At 35.2% G+C, this 23,231-nt stretch overlaps 1 protein-coding gene across 2 annotated transcripts in view; it reads right to left on the minus strand.

The window, feature by feature from the left end:
* The window catches only part of LOC106058204 (neprilysin-1-like), a 217,447-nt gene that overhangs the window by 41,992 nt on the left and 152,224 nt on the right, over positions 1–23,231 (minus strand). For both annotated transcript variants that reach the window (XM_056007389.1, XM_056007388.1), the window contains exons 11-14: positions 21,577–21,676; positions 13,735–13,863; positions 13,412–13,510; positions 9,113–9,190 (exon numbers count right to left, since the gene is read on the minus strand). In XM_056007389.1, coding sequence (XP_055863364.1) covers positions 9,113–9,190; positions 13,412–13,510; positions 13,735–13,863; positions 21,577–21,676 — 406 coding nt within the window. The remainder of the gene's footprint in view (positions 1–9,112; positions 9,191–13,411; positions 13,511–13,734; positions 13,864–21,576; positions 21,677–23,231) is intronic.

Here is a 23,231-nt window from a genome sequence, read left to right on the forward strand (position 1 = left end):
GTGTTTCAAACCATGTCTACCTGTGGGCCTACAACTATGTCACGGGACAGTCATCGAGAAGGTCTGCTGAAACTGCGTGCAGGACCAATCTTCCTGATGACAACAATAGGGATAGCAACTACCTCTATGTGTCAGGTGGGTGGCGACATCGACAAACGTCATGAAGAAGTCAAAGCAATGATCAAGACATCATCTCAAGAACAAGCTGGCCAACAGGAGAAAGAGAATACGGCGCCTGCAGAGAACAGTGCAGATGACTTCCCTGCCTTCCATGGTTCCTACCAACCGACATCCACTGACCAACATCCACTAGCAAAAAATCTTTTCGGGACGAACAGAGCTAAGAGGGTGGAAATATTATAACTTTGCTCCCACGCCGACACTTATGGTGCGCACCAGCGAACCGTTCAACACGAGTGATAGACGACATACTGATACCAGCGCGAAGGACTGTTGAGATCCAGCTGCAATGATCAGCATGAGAAAGGAGTCAGAGCTCTGGAACTAAAAGTGTCTTCCGTACTAATTAAGAGTTGGGAAGTGTGTCGGTGGTCTGTACTAATGTTTGTTTAGGAAAAGACTGGTGAATCGAAAGACAAGACTTCATGTCTGTGTGTTTTGTAACTGTTAATGAACGCATCATCTATTATTCATTTCCTTTCATTGAGTGCTTGCCTTAGATTTATAACAGTATACAATACTTCACGGCCTCCGCCTAATTCTAATTATTATTCAAGTTTGGGTGATGATTCAAACGGTCGGAGAACAGTTGACAACTTTTACTTAAAGACTTATGGTTTGAAACGAGTTTATTAAACCAATTTTATCCAACATTGGCGAATGGTATTAATGTTTTTTTTTATGAAAATACCTTCCTTGAATTTTACTTTACATATTAAGTTTTCATTTCCCATTCTTTTCTTAGTAGAGTTTAGATGTAGACAATAACACTAAAAACCTAAGATTACTTATTTAGTACACACAAATGGCTTTAACAGTAGCAGAAAAATGTCTATTTACTTTTGTAAAGTGTGACAACAAAACTTTTCGTGGTTTCTGTAAGTATTCTAAATCATGTTAAGAAATAGATATAAATCGTAGAGCGACAAATTTCCTTGTGGAGTGTCACTAGAGCTAGCTGACATAATAAGGTGGACACATTATTACTTATTGAATAATGGTTATAACTAGTGCTATAGTCCGGAAATCGATAAGATTAAATTGTATAATATTTACTCTACTTAGTTATATAGTACCAGGTGACTGAGAGCCTCGCTCGGTTGAATAATTTGTAGAGGAAAGCTATTTACTTATTTTGGAAACATTTTCGTAATGACAAAAATGAGCGATCGGGTAAAGAATCCCAATCCGAAGAGTTGCTTTCGTGTTCTTTTAGTTCTAACTGTCAATGTTCATGGTGATTAGAATAGAAAGTCTCTAAAGTCATTCAGAACAGGCGTAGGACGTAATCATCTTCTGTAACATCCCCTTGACGTGGTAGACCACTTCACATTTCTAGGAAGCATGGTATCGAATGGCACATCGTCTTCAAAGGAAGTTGATAACAGTCTGACCAGCGCCAGTTGTGCTTTTGGACACCTCCAGGAGTGAGTTGGCGGAATAAATCGCTCCGCCTGCCTACAAAAAATCAGTTTCTATCAAGCAGAGGTTCTTTCGACCCTTCTATATAAATCTGAGACATGGGTACTAATTCATGGGCGTAGCCAGGATTGTTTTTCGGGTTGACGGGTTTGGGAGGGATTTTTCTCACCCTCAGCCCCCCCCCCCCCCACGTGGAAAAAAATATATGTGTGTATGTGTGTGAGTACATAATCAATCTTTATTACATTCTGACCCTTCATTCTTTCGGAAGACATTTATTGTACTCTAGAATAGGTTCTTCCTGGAGTTAGTGGAAAAATTGTAGACTCCCCGTTCTTGCCAGCAAAGGGGTCTGCCAAGCACTATTTCCGGTATTGAAACCCAACAAAATGCATATTCTGAGGTATCTACAGTGCATTATCCTGCTATTGAAACACAACAAAATGCATATTCTGAGGTATCTACCGTGCATTATCCTGCTATTTAAAAGTTTTATTTCAAAAACCTAATGTGCTATTCTTACTGGTTTAGACCTTCCCTCGCCGTTCGGCGTATTTGGCGGCAAGCTGTTTCCATAAAAATATGTCACTGGCAATGTTTGAAGCCTCTTCTCACCTACTCCAATGACCTCCATGAAAGTGTGGTGCCAAGCTGTACCAGGATGTCATCGCAACTCTTATGCGTAATTCATTTTGTCGGAGAACATGTCCCGAAAGCCTAATGCGACGCTCTTTCACAACCTTACTAAGGGGGTCAACTCCCAGTTTGGCATAGGATTTCCTTGATTTAGACCGATCTCTATAAATGACTCCTAAAATCTGTCTTAGACATCTTAGTTGAGTCACATTTAGTGTTTTTCAATTTCCTCAGATGACTACTCACTGCACTTTATTAATGGAGCCCGGCCACTGGTAGAAATGTGTAACCTCTCTTGACTACGCTCTTAGAATTAGGTGACTGTAGTTTGCTTTAGATTTTATAAAAAAAAAAAGTTTTATCGTCAAAATAATCTGATTGGGGGGGGGGGGGTTTAAACTAAAAAATCTCTTTAAATTCAAAACCCCATTTAGCTACGGTCATAGAATTTGGTGACTGTAGTTTGCTTTAGAATAATATTAAAGAGAGAGGTTTTTAACCACAAAATTCTCTGTAGGGGGATTTTAAACTCAAAACCATCTAGAGGGGTTTTAAACTTTAAAAAAAGCCATCTGGATGAGGGGGGTTTAAACTCAAAACCCCCCATTCGCTTGGCTACGCTCAAAGAATTTTAGTGTGTAATTTGCTTTTTTTTTTATTTTAAAGAGGTCTTTTTTTAGCAGCCCCCGTAAGGGGAAAAAGCCGCTATTAGGTTTGTGCAAAATGTCCGTCTGACCGTCTGTCACACTCAGATCTCGAAAACTAGAAGAGATATGAAAAATATTATTTCATCATTAAATGCGGCTTGAAAAGTTTAGGTGCAACGGCTACTTTTGGTTTTCTAAAAGCAAACCGTTTAATTTATAAAATTAATTATGCAAGCGATTTTTTCATAAAAATACACCAATTCTAAAACAATTACGTAAATGTAAGGGACGCAATGTTACAATATGCTACCAAAGATGGACGATTTTTGTGTATTTTCAGTATCACTAAGTCAAATATATTTTAAAAATGTACACGAAATCCTATACTCTTAAGCGAGCAATTCTTGTATGTATGTATATATATTTATATATATATATATATATATATATATATATATATATATATATATATATAATTTTTTTTTCAAAAACGGCTCTAACGATTTTCTTTAAAATTTCAAGGTATGTGCATATTAGTGAGAAAAAAATTCTCAACTCATTGGCCACATCGGGAAAACTTGAGGTCGACCGTTATATCGGTTTGAAAATGCCTCATTATCGAAAAATTAATTTTGGCTAGAATGTTTTATGAATGAAAATTTTCCATGACGTAAACGGGAAAAACGCTGCTTACGTCACTAGGCTTACCGCAGTACACTAAAATATTTCTTTGCAAACAAGAACGAGTTCTAAAGGATCAATAGACCTAATTAAACATTTGCGCACCATCTTATTGTAGATTGATTTATTATAGAACTATGAAAGAAAAGTAATGAAATTAAATGTGCCGATATATGATTAGTTTAGATTTATTTATTATAGAACTATGAAAGAAAAGTAATGAAATTAAATGTGCCGATATATGATTAGTTATTGTGTTTTAAGTGCTTAATAAGTTGTTTACACTTTAATTGTGTAGAGCGGTGTAGATACCTTTTACTTTGTTGTTTATTTTGCTGGTGACCTCCAGCTGTCTCGTTCTGAGGTTGCATGCAACCATGTGCTCTCTTCTATGTCAGCTAAGTCAAGTTTGCGCCATAAGCTGGTCTTTTAAGGGTTTCGGTGTTACGTCGACCACTTTTTAGCTCACCAAAAAAGACTGCCTTTGGCATGCGTTCGTCTGCGATTCGTTTCCTATACAGGATACTGCTCTGTCCAGCGTAACTGTCGGACTTAAAGAATTCCCTCTATACAAAGGCCGCGGATACACATTTGAGACCAAAAGAAAATTAGCTGCCGAGGACAGACGCAGACGCTAAAAGAAAATCTTAATCGAGCATCGCGGACAATGGTTATGCTTGCCCTGGATGTGGCAAGATATGTAGGTCACAGCTGCAATCCTCATTAATTTCGGACTCTAAGACAAGCCTTATTATTATTATTATTTTGCTGGTGAATTATTACCATGTGTTCATGCTTCAGTGTCTACCTCTCCTGTACCAAAACAAAGGAAATGGTCATAACACAACTTCTCTACGCCTTACTTGCTCACACTAAACATGATATCCATCTAGCGGTCAACGAGTTTGCGTACACTGCAGCCTCTTTTGATTTAACTATAAACCTCGGTAAAAAGCTTGGAGTTAGGGCCAGGAGAGATCTGAATGGATGGATGTGTAAAAGCAGGCCATAGCACCACTAGGATGGATGGATGGCAAAAGCCGGTATGAACTTCCTATAGTCCGACAGTCAGGCTAGGCAGGGCACGTATCCCGTATGGGTAACGAGCATATTGTTTGGCGTAACAGAGGTGCCCCGCGGAAACGTTTCTTTAGAAAACTAATGCCATGATTTAAGTTTAATAAGAAAAAATGCGCCATTTTACTTTGTCACTAAGTGCATGTTTTACCCTATAACGTAGAGAAGTTACATTGCAAAGACTTTCTTCCAAGCCAATAATAGTAAGCCTACAATAGTTTTACGCAAAAGATGGATTGTAAAATTATAAGACGGACGTGAGCTGTAGTTTGTCTAGACTGTAGGAGGACTTAAAAGACTTTAAATTTAATCGACATGTACAATTAGGCCTACAATTAGAACTAACAGAACACTAAAACAACTCTTCAGATTAGTAGTCTTTATCCGATATTTCATTTTCGTAATTACAAGAATATTCCCAAAATGACTTCGGGTATATAACCTTCCGAAATTATTTAACAGAGCGAGGTTCGGCCACCTGGTACAAAAATATTCTCAAAATGACTTCGGGTATATATCCTTCCTTAACAAATTATTCATCCGAGCGAGGCTCGGTCACCTGATATTGTTTACAACTAATATAAATAATAGTTAAAGATGTTTTTTCTGGTCAACTAGCTGCTAAAATTAAAAGAAAACATTTCTGTTTGTTTATAAAGGCTAATAATGCATTTTGTATGTAAATATCACGCACATTTTTTTAAATGGAATTTTTATGCAGCGATTTTCGTGCAGTAGCGTAACGTCGCTACATGATCAGGTGCTAAACCAATTCCTTAAACTTTTTTAAAAAATCAGATTTTATTTATTTTTTGTTTAGTGTCCCCATCCAAATAAAAGAAGATTATTTTTGTGCGTTTTGTCTGTTGGTCGGTCTGTCCGTCACGATTAGATTAAAAAACTAGAACTCTAAAAGCTATTGAAAATCTTTTTACACTTTAATGTTCCTCCCGTAACATCTCAATAGTTTTAAGTATCTAAAAATTGATTGTTCCGGATTTTTTTTTTGTGTGCAAAACTAATCAACCCCAACAAATGTTTGTTTGCTCTTCTAATTTATATTACATTCAATTTCCATGCTTAAACGTTGCAAAAACACATTATCAATAATATGTTGTTCCGTTTTTTATGTAAATAGCATATTAATGCTAAATCAAAATCTCTATACTGACTTATATTTCATTAAGTGTAAAAATGTTCCGGATATTGTTTTATAAAGCATGAATTATGCCTAATGATTGTTTAAAATCGCATAATTTACTAATATTACACTTATATTATTTGACAATGCGTCACTATAATTTGGTTATCAATATCAAATTGTTCCGTATTTTCATCTTTAAACAAATTTTAAAAATATCGACAATAGGTTGTTCAGGGCTTTAAAAAAAAGTAATTTACTAGAATTGATTACTGAAAATTACTTTTTAGACATTTTTTTTCTTGCTAAAACATAACATAGAAGTTTTGTAATCGATAAAGAAAGTTCCGGATTTTGTTTCTTACAAATCGTCGCCAGAAATTTCCGAATTTATTTAAAAATCTACTAACGCCAAATAATTGTTTGAACTCCCTCTTCTAATTAATTAACAAATAATCTTCTCACTTACGAAATAATGTTTTTACGGATTTTTATGAAAAATATTTTAACTCACTACTCTCTTACAGTACATTTAACTTTCTACCTAAAACATTATAAAATCTAATTATAGTTAATATTATGTTCCGATTTTTAAGGAAAACAGAATCCAAACACCAAAGTAAGGTATGAAAATCTCTCCACATGGCTGTAGTACATCTAATTTTTATACGAGACCATCCAAAAAATTTAATTAACGGTATTACATTTAACTGAAATTCTCTTTTTCTTTTACTATTTATACAAACATCCGGAACAATCTATTATATAAACTTTTCAATTGTGTTCATACCTAAAAATTATTGCATGTTTTGAAACGTAAAATAAAGGTTAATCAATTTTTAATAACTTTTAGTTGTTTTTTTTTTTATATCAAGATGACGGACAGACCGACTGACAGACAAAACGCAAAAACAATGCGGCTTTGATCCTTTTTAAATAAATTCTATTAGAACTCAGTGCACCAATGTCTATGAACCCTCGTTAAATATCTCGTGTAAATGACATTTTTTTTATGGTACCGGTACTAGCCTATTGTGAGGTAATGAAATTTTTTTCCTTTGACGTCATATGAATGGACTCTTTAAATGTAATGTTAAAAGAACGCACTCGGTGCACCAATGTCTATGAACACTCGATAAATGGCTCGTAATGATAAAGGCGATTTTTAGTCTAGCTAGGCCGTGTGACGTAGTGTTTTTTTTTCTTTTGACGTCATATGGAATGAATTCTTTAAAAGAAATGCTAAAAGAACGCACTCGGTGCACCAATGTCTATGAACACTCGATAAATGGCTCGTAATGATGAAGGCGATTTTTAGTCTAGCTAGGCCGTGTGACGTAGTGTTTTTTTTTCCCTCTGACGTTATATGGAATTAATTCTTCAAATGAAATGAAAAAAGAACTCGGTATAGTAATGTTTATTAAGCCTCGTTATGTGACTCGCGTTTAAAAAAGGAATGATATCTTGATTTAGATCTAATCTAGATTTTTTAAACTAGATCTAGATTTTTATTACAGTATATCTAGATCTGGATTTATATTCTAATTAAAATTATTCTAGATTCTAGATCTAGAATTTCTAGATCTAGTTTAGACTAAAATAGACTAGATTAAGATGTAGAATTTCAATTTCTAAACTTAAAGTGTAAAAAAAAAGTGTAGATTTTCATTTCCAAACGTTTTGATCAATATTGTAATGTTTTAATATACTAAAACTAATCTACTATTTTTTATTTAATTTAAATTTAAATTTACGGCAAATGAATCTTTGAAACATTATTACTTTTGACCATCAAAATTAAATCACCTCTTGAATATTATTTGCGAATATGCAGATCCGACAGGGATCCGACTTCGACGGGGGCCGCCTCTGAGTTTGTGTAACACAAACTCTCTTTGTAATCTTGTTTTAGCATCAAACCCTTCTGAAGAGGGGTTTAAACGTTCATAGCATTCTGAGTGCGTAATTTGCTTTTTTTTTTTTATATTGAAGAGGTATTTTTTCGCTTCAAACCGATATAACCGTCAACCTCAAGTTTTCCCCTTGTGGCCAATGAATTGAGGATTTTTTTCTCATTTATATACATTATATCTTAAAATTGTAAAGAAAATGGTTAGAGCCGTTTTTGAAATAAAAAACATATATACATATATAAATAAATATAAATATACACACATACACACCAGAAAGCACTAATTACAAGAATAGCTTGTTTAAGAGTATAGGATAGACAACAACTAAGGTGTTGTTTGTCAACTCATGTTTGAAACAATATTACACGTTGGGTTTTGCCCCTCTCAATTTTAGACACGAGTGACCCTTAGAAGGAAGCTAATTTAGGCTGAGAATGGGTGAGAATAGAGTTTCCTGTCAATCCCATTTCCTACTAACTACTTATAACCAATCATAATTTGTGTATCAAGAAGCTGGATCTCAAAAAAAAGTACATGATTCTTTGCGCCCCTTTCATGACATAATCAGCTATAGTTTTTTTCCTTGCGTCTTACATTCCTTAATTTAAAATTAGTATGAATTTTGTTATTGTCTGCTCATGTCATTGTAACATAAAAGATAATGATTTAAAACAGCAAATCAAATTCACCATAGGCTGATCTATAGCTAACTGTCAATCAAGTGTGCATGTAATAAGCCAGACTAGTTTAAACATAATGCACATTTTTGCGTTATATGGAAAGTTTTGAAAAAAATACATCTTAAATAAAATATTAACAAGAAAAATACTTAAAATACTTTTAAAAAACTTGTATTAAGCGTAGTTGTATCAATTAGTTAAGAGCAGTCATGTAATTAAATTTGTAATAGATCTAGACTAACAATAATAAATCTGTACGATTACAAATATTTTTACCTTTTTTTTTTTTGTTCAGCGCAGTTTCATGCTTTAAGCTTTTCTCAAGAAAGGGTTATCTGAGTGAATGTTACAGATCTCTTTTTAAATGCATTAAAAATGATAAAGGACCTGTATACAAACTCGAGGGCTCAAGCACCCTTATCCTCCTCAAGTTATCATGCTAACCAATGTGCCAGGGAAGTGCTTATGAAAATAGAAGGTTTATCAATTGATCTGCAAAGTATAAAGGGAACTAATTCAACTTATACCACCACATCTGTCCCTTGTTCGATACCAAAAAAAAAATATTATTTACCAAAAGTCAATTAGCTAATAGTTTTTTTTTTAAATTGATTTTTGTCAGGTAAAAGAAATAATTGTGCGAAATTTCAGCTGGATACGAGATTGGGTGTGGATGAAATAACGCGTACACACTTTTTTACCAGACAAACAGAGTGATTTGATGTAAAAATTTACTTTGGAATAAAGCTCTTCAATATAAGTATCATTCTTGATTTCTTCAGGGTAGCCAATCTTCGGAGCGATATAAGAATTCTAAAAGAAAACAAAACAAAAATTAAACAAGTTAAACAATTTATTAGGAAGCTATAGCAGTATATAATAAACAAGTTAATTAAAAAAGTTTTTTTTTTTAAACTCGCTTATTTTGAGTGAAATCGCTTCAGTTATTTTTAATCAATCTTAACTGTACACCACTTCGCTAGCTACTCTCCTGAAGCTTTAGAATGGACCTCATTCACCAATCGTAAACAAACAACGTTTAGTCACGTGATCTTATTGATAAAACAACGAAAAAAAATATCACGTGACAACTATCATGAATTAAACATCAGATCGTAAATTATATAGAAGAGATAGAGCACCACGTGGCTGAATGTTTACGATTGGTGAATGAGGTCCATTATCTGCACAAGACACAGCACGGAAGCGCATATATATATTTATATATATATTTATATATATATATATTGTTAGTGATGGGCAAAAGTTAACTAAAAAGTTGCTAACTTTTAGTTTAACTAAAAAAAATTAGTTAAGGCCAAAGTTTAATTAAAAAAAAAAAGTTTAGTTAAAATCCTAGTTTAATTAATTTTTTTTAGTTACAAACTAAAAAGTTTAATTACAAATTTTACAAACTTTTTTAACAGACATACCAATAAATATTTAGATCTATGTAATTTGGAGAATATATGTAATAAATAGGCTAATAGAGAGGAGAAATAACTAGAGGGTGCACAGGTCACTAGAAAGCCTTTTGGCCTTTACCCTATAATGGTCGCTATTCCCGCCAATTCAATGTATTTGAAAGGCGAGAAAAATAAACGTGTTCATTATATCCTAGCAAGTTTCGCTGCTTGATAAATCCTGATAATTCCTTGCTTATTCTATTGATCTACATTTTGTTGCTTTTTTTTTAAACACCAGTGTGTTCCTGTATAGCTGCAGACAAAGAATTTTGCTTTACTATAGAATATAGATCTAAAAGAAATGTCGACTCTTTCTATTTTATTTTAAAACTTTTTACTAGACGAGAGTTAGAGTCTAGTGACGTCTAGTCTATTAGTATTAGAATTAGTCTAGACTACTATAGTCATAATAGTCTATATTTAATTATTTTAGTCTCTTAGTCTTAAGTAGAGTCTAACTCTTAGTAGTCTTAGACTTAGATCTAGATGTAAATTTAAAATTATAAGTCAATAATATAGATCTATTAATTGAAATCTATATTAATTTACTTTATTAGACTAGACTAGAACTATTAGTTTAGAGATTCTACTATTCTAGAATTAGAGTCTAGATTTGATTATTAGATCTAGATATATTATATCTAATTACTTATTATACTAAGACCTAAGATGCATAGATGATAGATCTATAATGACTATAATACTAGACTAACTGTATCTAACTAACTAATAATAGTCGTCACTATACTATTACTAGATCTAATACTAAATTAACTAAATCTAGAGTTCTAGACTAGATCTACATCTACTTCTATTATAATTATACTTATATCTACTAACTATAATAGATCTATTAGACTAGATCTAGTATTAACTACTATAGAGTATACAGACATAAATACCCATATCTAGTTATAATCATAATTATCATAATTATAATAATCTAAAATCTCTAGCTAGATCTAGACTAATCTAGAGTTACTAAGATATCTACTAGAGACTCTATCTAGATTTTAGATATAGTAGTAGTAGTAGTAGGCCTAACTAGTATTTCTTAGATTATTTTTTTATGAAAATATTAATTATTTGATCTAGGTCTAGTAGCTAGATTTAATTCTAGATCCAGATTATGTTTCTGATCATTTCGTTTGCAGAAGATATTAGATCTAGATCCAGAATATTCTAGAATCTAGGTCGAGTTAGTTAGAGTGCAGTTTTATCATTACTTCTAAAGGTAACTTATATTAGAACTTGGACAATTATCTTATCTTAACTTATCTTATATAATACAGACGTTACTTCAAAAAAGAAGATGATTACGTCCTACGCGTCATGCATTTAGTCATGCATATTAACCAATGACTTAAATTACTTCTAATTTCTTTCTATAAAATAATTCTTATTCCAGTGATTCTATTAAGATCTACATCTATCCCATAAAGACATTTAACCGACATTTAAATCTTGTTTCATGTGCAAAAATAAATGTTTATTACATTTTGCTAAAGAGATTGGTTGTGCTTTAGGCCTATATTTTTCATGTTTGGCTGTTTCGTCCTTAAAAAAGGTCAAAATAGTTTGTAAAAGTTTAACTAAAGTTTCTTAGTTTAGTTTAACTATTTTTTTCAATTTGTGATTAACTAAAAGTTTAATTACTTTTTTTTAGTTCAAACTTAGTTTTAGTTTAACTAAAAAAATTTAGTTTAGTTCCCATCACTATATATTGTTGTAACTCCGCTTCCAAGCCACATTGATGGCGTGCATCAGAGCGCCATTCAACACAAGTAGTATAAGACATGTTGAGACAGGAAGAAGGACTGTTGTAAATCCGGCTAAAGTTATGCGAGTCTGAACAGTCTGGGGCTAAGTGCTGTCCTGTGTGATACTAGTGAACTGTTAGGAAGACATGGAGAGACACTGGGAAGTGTGTCGGTGGTCTGTTCTGCTGTTCTGGTATTAAGTAGGACTCTTAGAACTTAAGGCATTACTCCCTGTAACTTTATAGCGAAAGTCTAAGTCTAACTATTTGTTGAAAGCTTATAATAAATACATCGTTTATTATTACCTCCTACCTTTCGTTGAGTAATTGCCTTGATTTACAACTATATGTATATTTATATTGTCTTGCGCATACTGAGTTGGTTCTTTGTTCCGTGTTTCTCTATTAAACACCATAATATTTATGCGCTGTTTCCAAAGACGCGCTCTGAAAACGTCATTGCTTCTTTTTGTTTAGGATTGGGCAGATGATTCTTGCTCAGTCTCATTTTATTGTTCCCTGTAATGGTCACATTCTATAGTATTTTCTTCCTTATTTCGTAGCTCCAAACCGGTTATCATTATACTCATGTCGAGTCACAAGGAAATTCATATTTTCTTGTTTAGAGACTTAGGCTTGGGACTGTTGAATTTAAGCTGATGTGAGCGTGATCTGTTGTTTTGTATGCGCCCTGCTTGGTGCATAGACCATCTTAGGTGGTGTCTTCATGTTAATTTTGTTATATACTTTGTACATACGCAGGGCTCACTGGATTATTAGTTAATATGACCTTGCGATCTATAGGGCAGATGATGTTAAGGTCATCTATTTCTTTGACCAACTAACTACTCTAGATTTAATTGCTATGTATAACTACCATTCATGTCAATGATGTCATGTCTTATCATTAAATCTTTGATGCTTGTTAACTATTATGCTTTAACCTATTGTCATTTCTTGTTCTTTAGTATAATTAAGTACTATATTAAATGATAGACTGTCATGGGTGCCCGGGCAGACGAGCCAAGGCAAAATACAACCCCGTCATACAGGTAATTAATTTAAATTACATCCAGCTCCTTCACTTTTTCGGACGTCTTTTGTACCCTAGAATAGATTCTTTCTGTGGTTAGTGGAACCACAATAGACATCCCTCTCCTACTAGCTGGGAGGGGGGGGGAGGCCGCGTCGCCAAGCATTATTTCTTGAATTTGAAACTAAAACAAAAAATGCATATTTTGAGGTGTCTACAGTGCAATATCTTGCCACATATTCTTAATCACAAACCCCTTTTTTTGTAATCTCATGGAATTGAGTGATAGTAGCTTTGCTTTTTATTAGAAGGGGTTTCTTGGCTAAATTTATTGAATTTAGAGACTGTTAGTTTTCCTTTAGATTTTTATTGGATGGAGTTAAAAAACGTAAACCCTCCCTTAAAGTCAAGGGACTTGAGAAAATGATGTGCTTACATTGTTATTCTAAGTTTGTGATCAAGACGTGTCCTCGTTGAGTTGCCATATTACAATATATTAAAGGCACTGTTTTCGATTTCGAAAATTAAGAATGAGTTTACCTATTAACCTATTGGCCGCCCCTGATGCAGACAATAATTTAACAATTGTTTTGCCACAAAGCACAAGTGCTAGAAAGCAAGAAAAACGTGCAGACAAAGCCTCTTACCGATGGGGTATATTCAAGATATCTTTTCTTCGTTTTTTACAACGGTTTTACTTTGGGTCTGTCCCACGCTCTTTTCGATATATCTCCAGCTGTCTATTAAGGAAAGTATATCTTATTTGTTACAATTACCTTTTCTTTGGCTACCACCTTGGTTGGATCATCCATCCAATCTAAGTCTTCCAATAGCTCATCAAAAGCGACTTGAAGTTCTTTGATCATATCGAGCCCCTACAGCAGACATAGAATAAATAGTTGCTTCTAATTCTCCATTGGAAATTATTCCTACTACAAGAATAATGTTTTAACCTTAATTGGTATTAAAAACTGGCATAAAAAATACAATTAAATAATTAACTTTAATTATTTTATAACTGATGATGCCATTGAACTAAAAGTTCAAATTATGATGGAAAGCAATCTATAGAACGTAGACACGGGCTGATATGACTTACTATTATTTTGGAATCAGGGTCGAAATTGTTCTCAATAAACATTCGACCAACAGCTAAGCGTAGCACATTCGTTGTATAAGAGCCACATATTCTAAACCTCGCTCTTTCAGATGAAGTGCCAAATAAAACCTAAGGACAAAGTACAGCAACTATCACATGATAGTAAACTATGTGTAGAAATTGTTACTGTATAAAACGTATCCCCCTATTTTCTGAGCGTTATCTGCTGTATCCAGTCATAAAGTAAAGTATTTATCTCACCGATAAGTTTTGCAATGAAGTCCCTTTTGTTATCTGCATACACAAATTAAAAGTATGTTCCTAGTCAAACTTAGTTTATATTTAACTAACCGTTACATTATAAAATAGTCCAGAATACATTTGGAACAGAACTTAGAAAAGAAAATCCTTGAAAAATATATACAATATGGTCATTCGGGAATACAATTTTGTCATTAGACTTGGGAAGTCAGAGCATGAAAATTTGGATAGGTTCACATACCTAGGCAGCATCATAGCAAAAGATGTCATTGCCTACCATGACGTAGCGTACCGAATAAAAAAGGCAGGAAGCATTTTATAGAGGATGCGGCCTTTTTTGTGAAGACAAGCTATTGAACCTAAAACAAAATTCAACCTACTTTACACAATCATGACAGCCATGTATGTATGCGAGATATGGAAGTCAAAGCCAAAAGTTGAGAAACGACTAAATGTGGATCAACCAAAATAGCTGAGACGGATTTTAGTAGTCAGTTACAGAGATTGTGTCTCAAACAAAGAAATCCTAAGCCAAACTGGAACTCGATCACTTAATGTGGTTTTGACGGAGTGTCACGTGAGGTTTGCCGGACATAATCAGAATGAATAAATTACGCACACCAAGAATTGCAACGACATAGAGGCCGATATGATGAAAGCGCAAACAAGTATAGCTTGGCGCCACACTTTCATAGAAGACCTCAGAGCATAGGAAATCGGGTGGGAAACTCTTTCATAGATACATATTTTACAACAAACTTCTCTGACTTTCAGTTACAAGTTTGCGTTCTATCTAAATCCCTTGTAGAAATAATTGGCGCTCTTTGAGCCCCACTCACAGGTACACTCGCTTCTAAGGTCCTTTCATATAGAGTAGGCTTCCTCTGAGCCTTATTAATAACTTTGGACATACAACTGTGTCTATTACCATACTCAAACTTCTTTTCTTCCACACTATCATAGTACTGCAGTAGCCTAGTCCTAAATAGTGCTCAATATGGGCCATTTTAAACTTCTGTTTTAAACCCTTCCTCTGTAAGGTCATAGGCCTTCAACTGAGCGCCCTTCAGTTTCTCATAGTCTACTGTGGTCTCACTACCAAGACGCATTTCAACGTTCTAAGCCCGCCCTGATAGAAGTGCAATGAGGCAAGATGCCCAAGTGGACCTGTCTCAAGAAACATGCAGAGCATTGGTCTGGAACCGTTTCAGAAAAGATTCCTTTTCATCAAACTTCGATAAAATACACGACTTTGATATGACCAGTAGCCATACGGTGAGTAGATAAGGGGCTGGGAAAAGAAACTTTTATCTTCTGTGCGTTTGATTTCCATTTCCCGTTCAGCATTTATCTTAGCTGTCTCTTGTTCCACCTTTGCCTTAAGTAACTCCCTTTCCGCCGCGCGTTCCGCTCTGTCCCTCTCAATCTGATCTAAATTGATCTGCCTCTCCCGTTCCGCAATTCTGAAAACTTCAGATTTTTCCACCCCAAATGACTGGGCTAATTTCATATAGTCTCGGATAGCTTTTAGCTTGGTACTTATTTCTCAAAAGATAAGAGGAAGACTAATGTTAAATTTACTAGGACTATGAGACAAGACTCAACCAGATTCCTTACTTAAACGAATATCTACTGTTAGGCAATTCCGCGGTGTCTATTGCAGATAAACCAAACGAGGTATCTCTCAACGAAATCCAATAACACTAGCGAAAGGCCGAACAATCAATATAAGTTAGTCGACGCTGATACTGAACAAGAAGTTTAAAAGCAATGAAGGGAACCGTCGAATGTCAGCTAACTCTCTACGCTCATAACAAGCTGTGAAAATATTGGTAGCTCAGATGGAAAATAAACCCAAATAGTAGCTCTTAAACTTAAATTACAGCCTATGCTAATAAGCGCGCGTGTGTGAGGGTGTACACTAACCAATAACAAAATAGGTCAGCTACTACAAGGGACATAAAAAATTACAAAAAAAAAACAAACAATCACACAGTTCGATGTAACTTGACGTAAAAAAAACTCCATCCAGCTTAACATATCCAGTGAGGTTGTGACGATTACTGATAGGTTCGATACAGTGACTCAAAGCGTAGAAACAAGGCTTTCTCCACTATATTTTAAGTTTCAATATCACTGCCTGGTATGGCAATCTGAGCATTAAAAATAGGAATAAACTTAATAGAATCCTCAATGCTCCTGTCAAAATCATTGGCAAAAAACAAACCCCATTTGGGCAGCTGTTTGAGACAAACATCTATAAAAAAGCTAACAAGATCCTCGAAATAAAGAATCACCCTTTGTGTCAGGATTTTGTGATTTTACCATCACAAAAGAGACACAAGACACCGATAGCAAAGACAAACAGACACAAAAACTCTTTTGTTCCCCTGGCAATCAAATCATTAAATAAGAACAATCTGGTATAAACTTTGTCACATGTAAATTATGAGTGAGTCTGGTGTGAATGTACACTTTGGTTATAATGTTTTTTGTTTAGTGTAATGCACAAATTGTAAGACAAATTTCCTTACGGATAATAAAGATTATTATTATTATTATGTTAGAAATGAACGAGTAGTCATTCTCTGGCGCTGCCAGGGTCGAGTTTCGCTAAAGAGAAACAAAATTCATCGTAGTCCCTTTAACAGTTTCCACTGAGGAATTTTCTGGTGATGTGGCAGGTCTGCAGCAGTACCGCCCTCTGACAGGCAACGAAGATGTTCCTAGGAATGTTAAGGGCCTTGAAGGTGTCTGTGAGGTCAGTTGTTATTATCCCCTCGGTTGATATAACAATGGGGTATATTGTTATTTTGGACAATTTCCATAGACGCTTAATCTCCAAGCCTAGGTTCCCATATTTTCTTTGTTTTTCTATCTCAGTTTTTCTTAAATTATGAGACAGTGGTACGGCGATATCGATAATGATAGCGGTTTTTTCTTTTTTATCGATGAACAGCAGATCCGGGCGATTGAAATCTACCGTTTTGTCGGTCAGAATAGGCCTATCCCAGTACAGCAGATATTCAGTAGACTCGAGAACCTCTTGCGGAGAGTATTTATAATAAGGGGGAGTGTCCTTATCGATCAATTTGTACGTCAAAGCCAGGTGTTGGTGTATTAACTTTGCAACTTGGTTATGGCGACCTAGGTAGGCTGATTCTGATAGGGCTGGACATCCTGCCATAATGTGTTCAATCGACTCGCCCACATTTCCACATTTTCGGCATTTGTCGACAACATTGAGTTTCAGGATATGCTTCTCGTAATTTTTTGTCCTGATTACTCTGTCCTGTATTGCTGTAACAAAGCCTTCTGTTTCAGGGTAGAGATGACCTGCTTTGAGCCATGTTAAGGAAGCAGCCTTGTCGATGTTGTCCCCATGTAATGAAGCCGGAAATTTTCCGTGGAGTGTTTTTTCTTCCCATTGGCGAATCTCATGCCCTACGTCGTCCAAACCGATATTGACATCAGCATTGTGTAGGTTCAGAGGGGTTGCATCGGAGTCGTATTTCCGTAGGAAGGAAACTAATTTGTTGCTGGAGGCGAGCAGTTTTGATCGTATTTTTAAAACTTGCATCTTACACAATTTGAAGATGTTCTGCAATCCACGACCCCCATCCTTCCTGGGCAGGTATAACCTTATGGTGGAGGACTTGGGGTGTAGGCATCGAAACTTGGTTAGTAATTTTCTAGTGAGTCTGTCAATGTCATGTAGGTCGGTGTCAGTCCATTTGATCACACCGAACGTGTAAAGGAGCACAGGGACGGCCCAGCTGTTAATTGCAGTGATGAGATTACTGCCAGACAGTTTGGTGTTGAGGATTTTATTAACTCTTTGCCTATATTTGCCAAGAAAGTCCTCTTTTAATTTCTTATGGTTTATATTAGCATTCATGTTTATATATTTATGTCTATGGCCTAGATCTATATTCATTGATGAATCGCGTACTAAAAATTATTTCGTTTAATAATAATAATAATAATAATAATTATTATTATTATTATTATTATTATAAGATGTCCAACTTCTGATAGGTATAACTTGTCGTCTGATGATTATCTGTATTTCTCCAACAGATTTTCGAAATAACAAAAGATCAAGATAGATCCTATCACGAGTAACGTTTACTCAAATACCTATTGGAGTTATCTTATCTTATGTTATATAATACAGACGTTACTTCAAAAAAGAAGATGACTACGTCCTACGCGTCATGCATTTAGTCATGCATATTAACCAATGACATAAATTCTGCTAAGTCACTGGTTTTCCTGGCTAGCTCAGACAATCCATTACATGCTCTAATAGCACTAGGGAAGAAGGAGTATTAGTACAAATTTGTCCTAGCATATGGAACGAGGAGGAATTAGCCTTTATCTTTGTGTCTTTCTGAGTATTTTATTAGATTTTGTTTTTGTATTTGAAGATTATGGTTCAGTGTTTTATGTGTAATTGCTACTTTACTTTTCAGTCTTCTATCCTGAAGGCTTTCTAAATTAAGTAATTTGACTAAATGTGTTACTCTAGTCAAATATAAAAATTCGTTTGTTATGAATCTCACTGCTCTATTTTGTGTCTGTTCCAGTTTCTTAATGTTTTCTTAATTTGAGGGGTCCCAAACAGAGGATGCATATTCTATTATTGGCCTAACCAAGGTTAAATAATGTTTTAGTTTTTTATGTTTTTATTTGATTTATAGGACATAATATAATAAACCCTAATGCTTTGTTTGATTTTTTGATAGTTTCATCAATATATGTGGATTCCATGACAATTTTTCATTTATTTTAACACCTAGGTATTTTGAGATTTTAGTATGAACTGACGAAGGATTAATAAACAAGAAAATCAAGACGCTATAAATCTACTGTTATAATTGTAGGCAGGTGTCTTGACTACTAAACAGTTTCAGCTCCAGGCCAAGGAGAAAGTATCGTACGTCATCTATATATCTAAATGATGTCAAGATCACGAAAAATGATTGACGTAGACGTGTTAGACCGGACGCAGCCACCATTTCATCGCAAAAAAGTTTCAAGGTCATCAAGGATGAGTCCGCAGTTCATGCTGGAAGCAGCCACAAGTTCATCCGGATGCAGCCAACAATTGTCACGCCTAACGCAGCCACCAGTTCATGCCTCACGAGCTCCACAGTTCATGTCTGACGAGCCCCAAGTTGTCACAAACAGCGTATATATGGTGGTTGCCTAGGCTGGTTGTTATAGTCGTTGTCTAGGAGGTTGGATTACTGGGATAAGACTCCAAGCCCCAGTTCAATCTTTTAACGACAGGGGATCTTAACTTTACTAATAAACCCACTTTAGCTCACTCAGGTCTAAGCATTTAATTGACTTATTTAAACTTATTAAACATCAATTTTACTAATTTAGCCAATCAAGCGCTAAAAAACACAGCCACCACCCCTCAAATCCGACCCCACCCCCTTTGGCACCGACATCACCTTTTACTATCCCCACCGTGACACGTACCACACTAGACTCTTGACAAGAGTTGACTTCCTCTATCTATCTTGGCAAACATCCGTTGACCCCCCCCCTTTCCGCGAGCGGCTGATCACTTAAAAAAGCCCATTCAACTCAACGCCTCGGGCAACGCTGGTTGTCTAGCGCTAGCCAATATCAAGGTATAATCTCCCTTGACCTGGCCGAGCTCTGATAATCTCACCTTCACATCATCTGACCAGCTATGGCCTCTTTAACTCCTTACGGATTTCGTTAATCTGGAGCTCATGTAGGCGTTGGTAAGTAGAGTAGGTGCTATCCCGCTTCGACACCAGTTGTTAAGGATCTCTCTGGACAATTCCTGCCCGGTCTGCATGAAAGAGTTCCTCTTGAGTCGACCTCCATCCGTCCAGTTGTCAACCAAACGTCTGGTAGGGCAGCCTTCATACCAGACGTTTAAATATATCTTCTACTGCAGGGGTTCTCAACCTGTGCAATTCCTTTGGGGTTGAATGACCATTTCTCAGGGGTCGCCTAAGACCATCGAAATTTGTTTTTTTGAAAACTTTTCATCTATTTATCATCTGATTTTTTTTTAGCAAGCATAGTTTTATTTGATATAACAAAACAAAGGGACATTACCCGAAATAATTTTGACTAGATTAATTATGAAACGATCGTCAAACAAAAATGTAATAAAAAATTAGGGTGTCCTATTTAAGAAGACGGATATTTTGCTCAAGGATAAAGATGAAAATTAGAGTTAGTGAGTGTTACATTACTGTTTGAATGTAGACATGCATTTTTTCATTGATAGTTACTCCTTCGACTGAGTTTGATGGCTTCAAGATGCTCTGCTATTTCACACTGATGGTTGTCGAGAGGCAAGGTTCTAAAAAAATGTTTTTTTTAAATCTTCGTGAAGAAGTTTTTTTTTAATTAGAAAGAAAATACACAGAAAATAACCGACCTGGTAGACATCTTTGTCACCTTAAATAATTAAATGTTACAATGCAAGAATTCAAATACATTATACTTCTATTTGTCTGAAAAGATCCGTTCGTCCAAATGAAACTTCAAATTTGGCAAACAAAACTGGAGGAAAATAAAACTTGCCAAATTTATCTGCTTCCTATGAGGAAAAAAGGTGTTGGATCTGACAAATCGACTACAATGACAATTTATGTCAAAGAATATTAGCACTACGGTGCGATTGAAATTTCAACCAACTTCCAAATCTACATGACATCATGTTTACACTTTATATAAGTCAAAGTTGAAGATGCTCCTCAGACAAAAAGAGTTTATTGAGCTCATCATAAACTATGCAGCTAAAAATGATGGCTTTTCAATGTCAGTTACACAATTCTGGATCACGTGTTTGCAGTCATTTCCTATTTTGAGATTGTGTTTCTCCTTCTTCGATCATTTCTAACAGTAGGCATATAGTTTTGCGAAGCAGGGTTTTTCCAGCTTCTTAGTTATCAAGTCTAAATAAAAAAGTAGACTTGATGCTGATGATGACATTCATTGTGCTCTTACAAAGACTCCCACAAGAATTTAACCTTCCCACTAACGTTGGCGTATTTACAAATGTGTAGCAATGTAGTTGACCTTATTTAATATCATCCTCCATGTCTCGCCATACTTTTCAAATTGTCACACAAGTCTGTGCACATGAAGATGGTGAATACGCAATAGAAAAGTTAATAAATGTACGTGATAAAGATAAAATTTGTGTAAGCACTTTAATTATAAAAGACATTAATTTTACACTCATTACAATTACATAAAGTTTTTTTCGGTGTTAAATTTCTACCAATGAAAATACACCATAAATCAGATATAGAAATAATGATAAAGATTTTATAACATTAGCAAATTTCCATTTACCTAGACCTATGAAAGAAAAAGAAATTACGGTTGGGGGTCGCTGTCTAGTGGGGAATCGTTTTAGGAGGTCGCGGCAACAAAAAGGCTGAGAACCGCTGCTCTACTGTAAATCACTGTATTAATGAGCATTTAGTCAGCTCTAATAGAACTATAGCTTAATACACTTAGATACGTCAACGTAAACCATGTTTTGTACACAAAGTAAAGTAAAAATTATTTTACCTTATTATAGTTAGTGAGTAAATTCATATATTTTTCTCCGAGTGCGCTTGTCTTTAATACAAAGATGATAAATCGCCATATTAAATAGTTTGCCACAGTTCTGCAAAAACACAAATTGAAAAAAAAGAGCTTATACATATATATATATATTGACAGTATTTATTGTAAAGAGTGGTTATGGCTTTTGCGAGCCAATTATCACTTTAAAAATACTAAAGGCAATACAGTACCCTCCCACGCTGCAGGCAAAACCTGATATCAAAGAAAGATAGAGGATTTTGACCAAGCTCGGATTCCAATCAAATCTCAAGCAGCTTCAAGTGAGACAAAAAGTCCAGATTTGACACAACGGTGACCTGTCTGATCACTTCCCAATAGAAAATAGCGTAAAGTAGGGCCGTGTACTTTCTTTTACTCTATTCGCTACCTTCTTTGGCGTAGTGGGTCAAATGAGGTAGCGATTGCATGAAGGCATCCGTGTCAGGTTTCGCTCAGACGGTAATGTGTTCAATCTTCGACGTATACTGTCCCATACAAAAGCAAATGAAATAGTCATAACAGAGCTTCTCTATGTCGATGTTTGTTCCCTGCTAGCCCAGAATGAACAAGATCTCCAGATCGCGGTCAAAGAATTTGCAAACGCTGCCGCCTCTAATGGTTTATCTATAAATCTCGGGAAAACAGAAGTCATGTTCCAGAAGTCACCCAATAAAACCTACTAAGCCCAAAAACATCAACGTAAATGGGTACGACATGGCCTAAATTGTGCCGATGTGCCAAAATCCAAAATATAAATCCAGTCATATCTAGGTAGCGTAGTATCAAATGACGCATCGCTATCAAGGGTATCAAGGGATGTTGGTAACCGTCTGGCCAGGGCTAGTTGTGCTTTTGGACGCCTTCAGGTGAGAGTTTGTCAGAATAAATCGAAACGGCTTCCTACAAAAAACATGAGTATTATACAGAAAGCAACTAAGAATACATGAACGCTTTCCCCAAAGATGCTTGCACTCCATGATGGACATACGGTGGAAAGACCGCAATACGAACAGCGATGTCCTTGCGAACATCGATATGGACAGTATAGAGGGACTTCTAATGGTCCGACAGCTACGCTAGGCACGGCACGTATCCCGTATGGGGGAAGAAGGTATGCCAAAAATATTTTTTGGTGAGCTGAAAGGTGTCAACGTAACAGACGTTTTGAACGTTTAAAGTAATACCATTTTAAAAATCATTTGGCGTTATTTTTCACATAAAAGCAAACAGTGCAACACGTTGTCTTTGATAAGACACTTCTAACTCTTCTGGAATAAGTAAAGTAGTATTGACTGATCACATTAGATCAGCATGGAAACCTCCCGATAGAGTGTCAGTGGCACCTAGTGCGATAACTCAGGGTGTCACCACTTCCTCATCAATTTTCTTAAAATATGTTACAATAAACACTATTGCTAGTTAATTATTTTTTTGTTAAACCGATACAGTAAGCTGATTACCTACTTTTATTGATTTTTACTCAGATGTTAAATCCAACTGTTTATGACATTTATTCAAATGTTATTGCAAACTTTACAATGATATTTAATGAAAATTATAAAAAGACTTAACATCATATGATTGGGTTTCCTTTGTTATACTTTAAGACAGAAATG

Source organism: Biomphalaria glabrata, chromosome 13 (genome assembly GCF_947242115.1).
Source record: "Biomphalaria glabrata chromosome 13, xgBioGlab47.1, whole genome shotgun sequence".
Classification (NCBI taxonomy): Eukaryota; Metazoa; Mollusca; class Gastropoda; family Planorbidae; genus Biomphalaria; species Biomphalaria glabrata.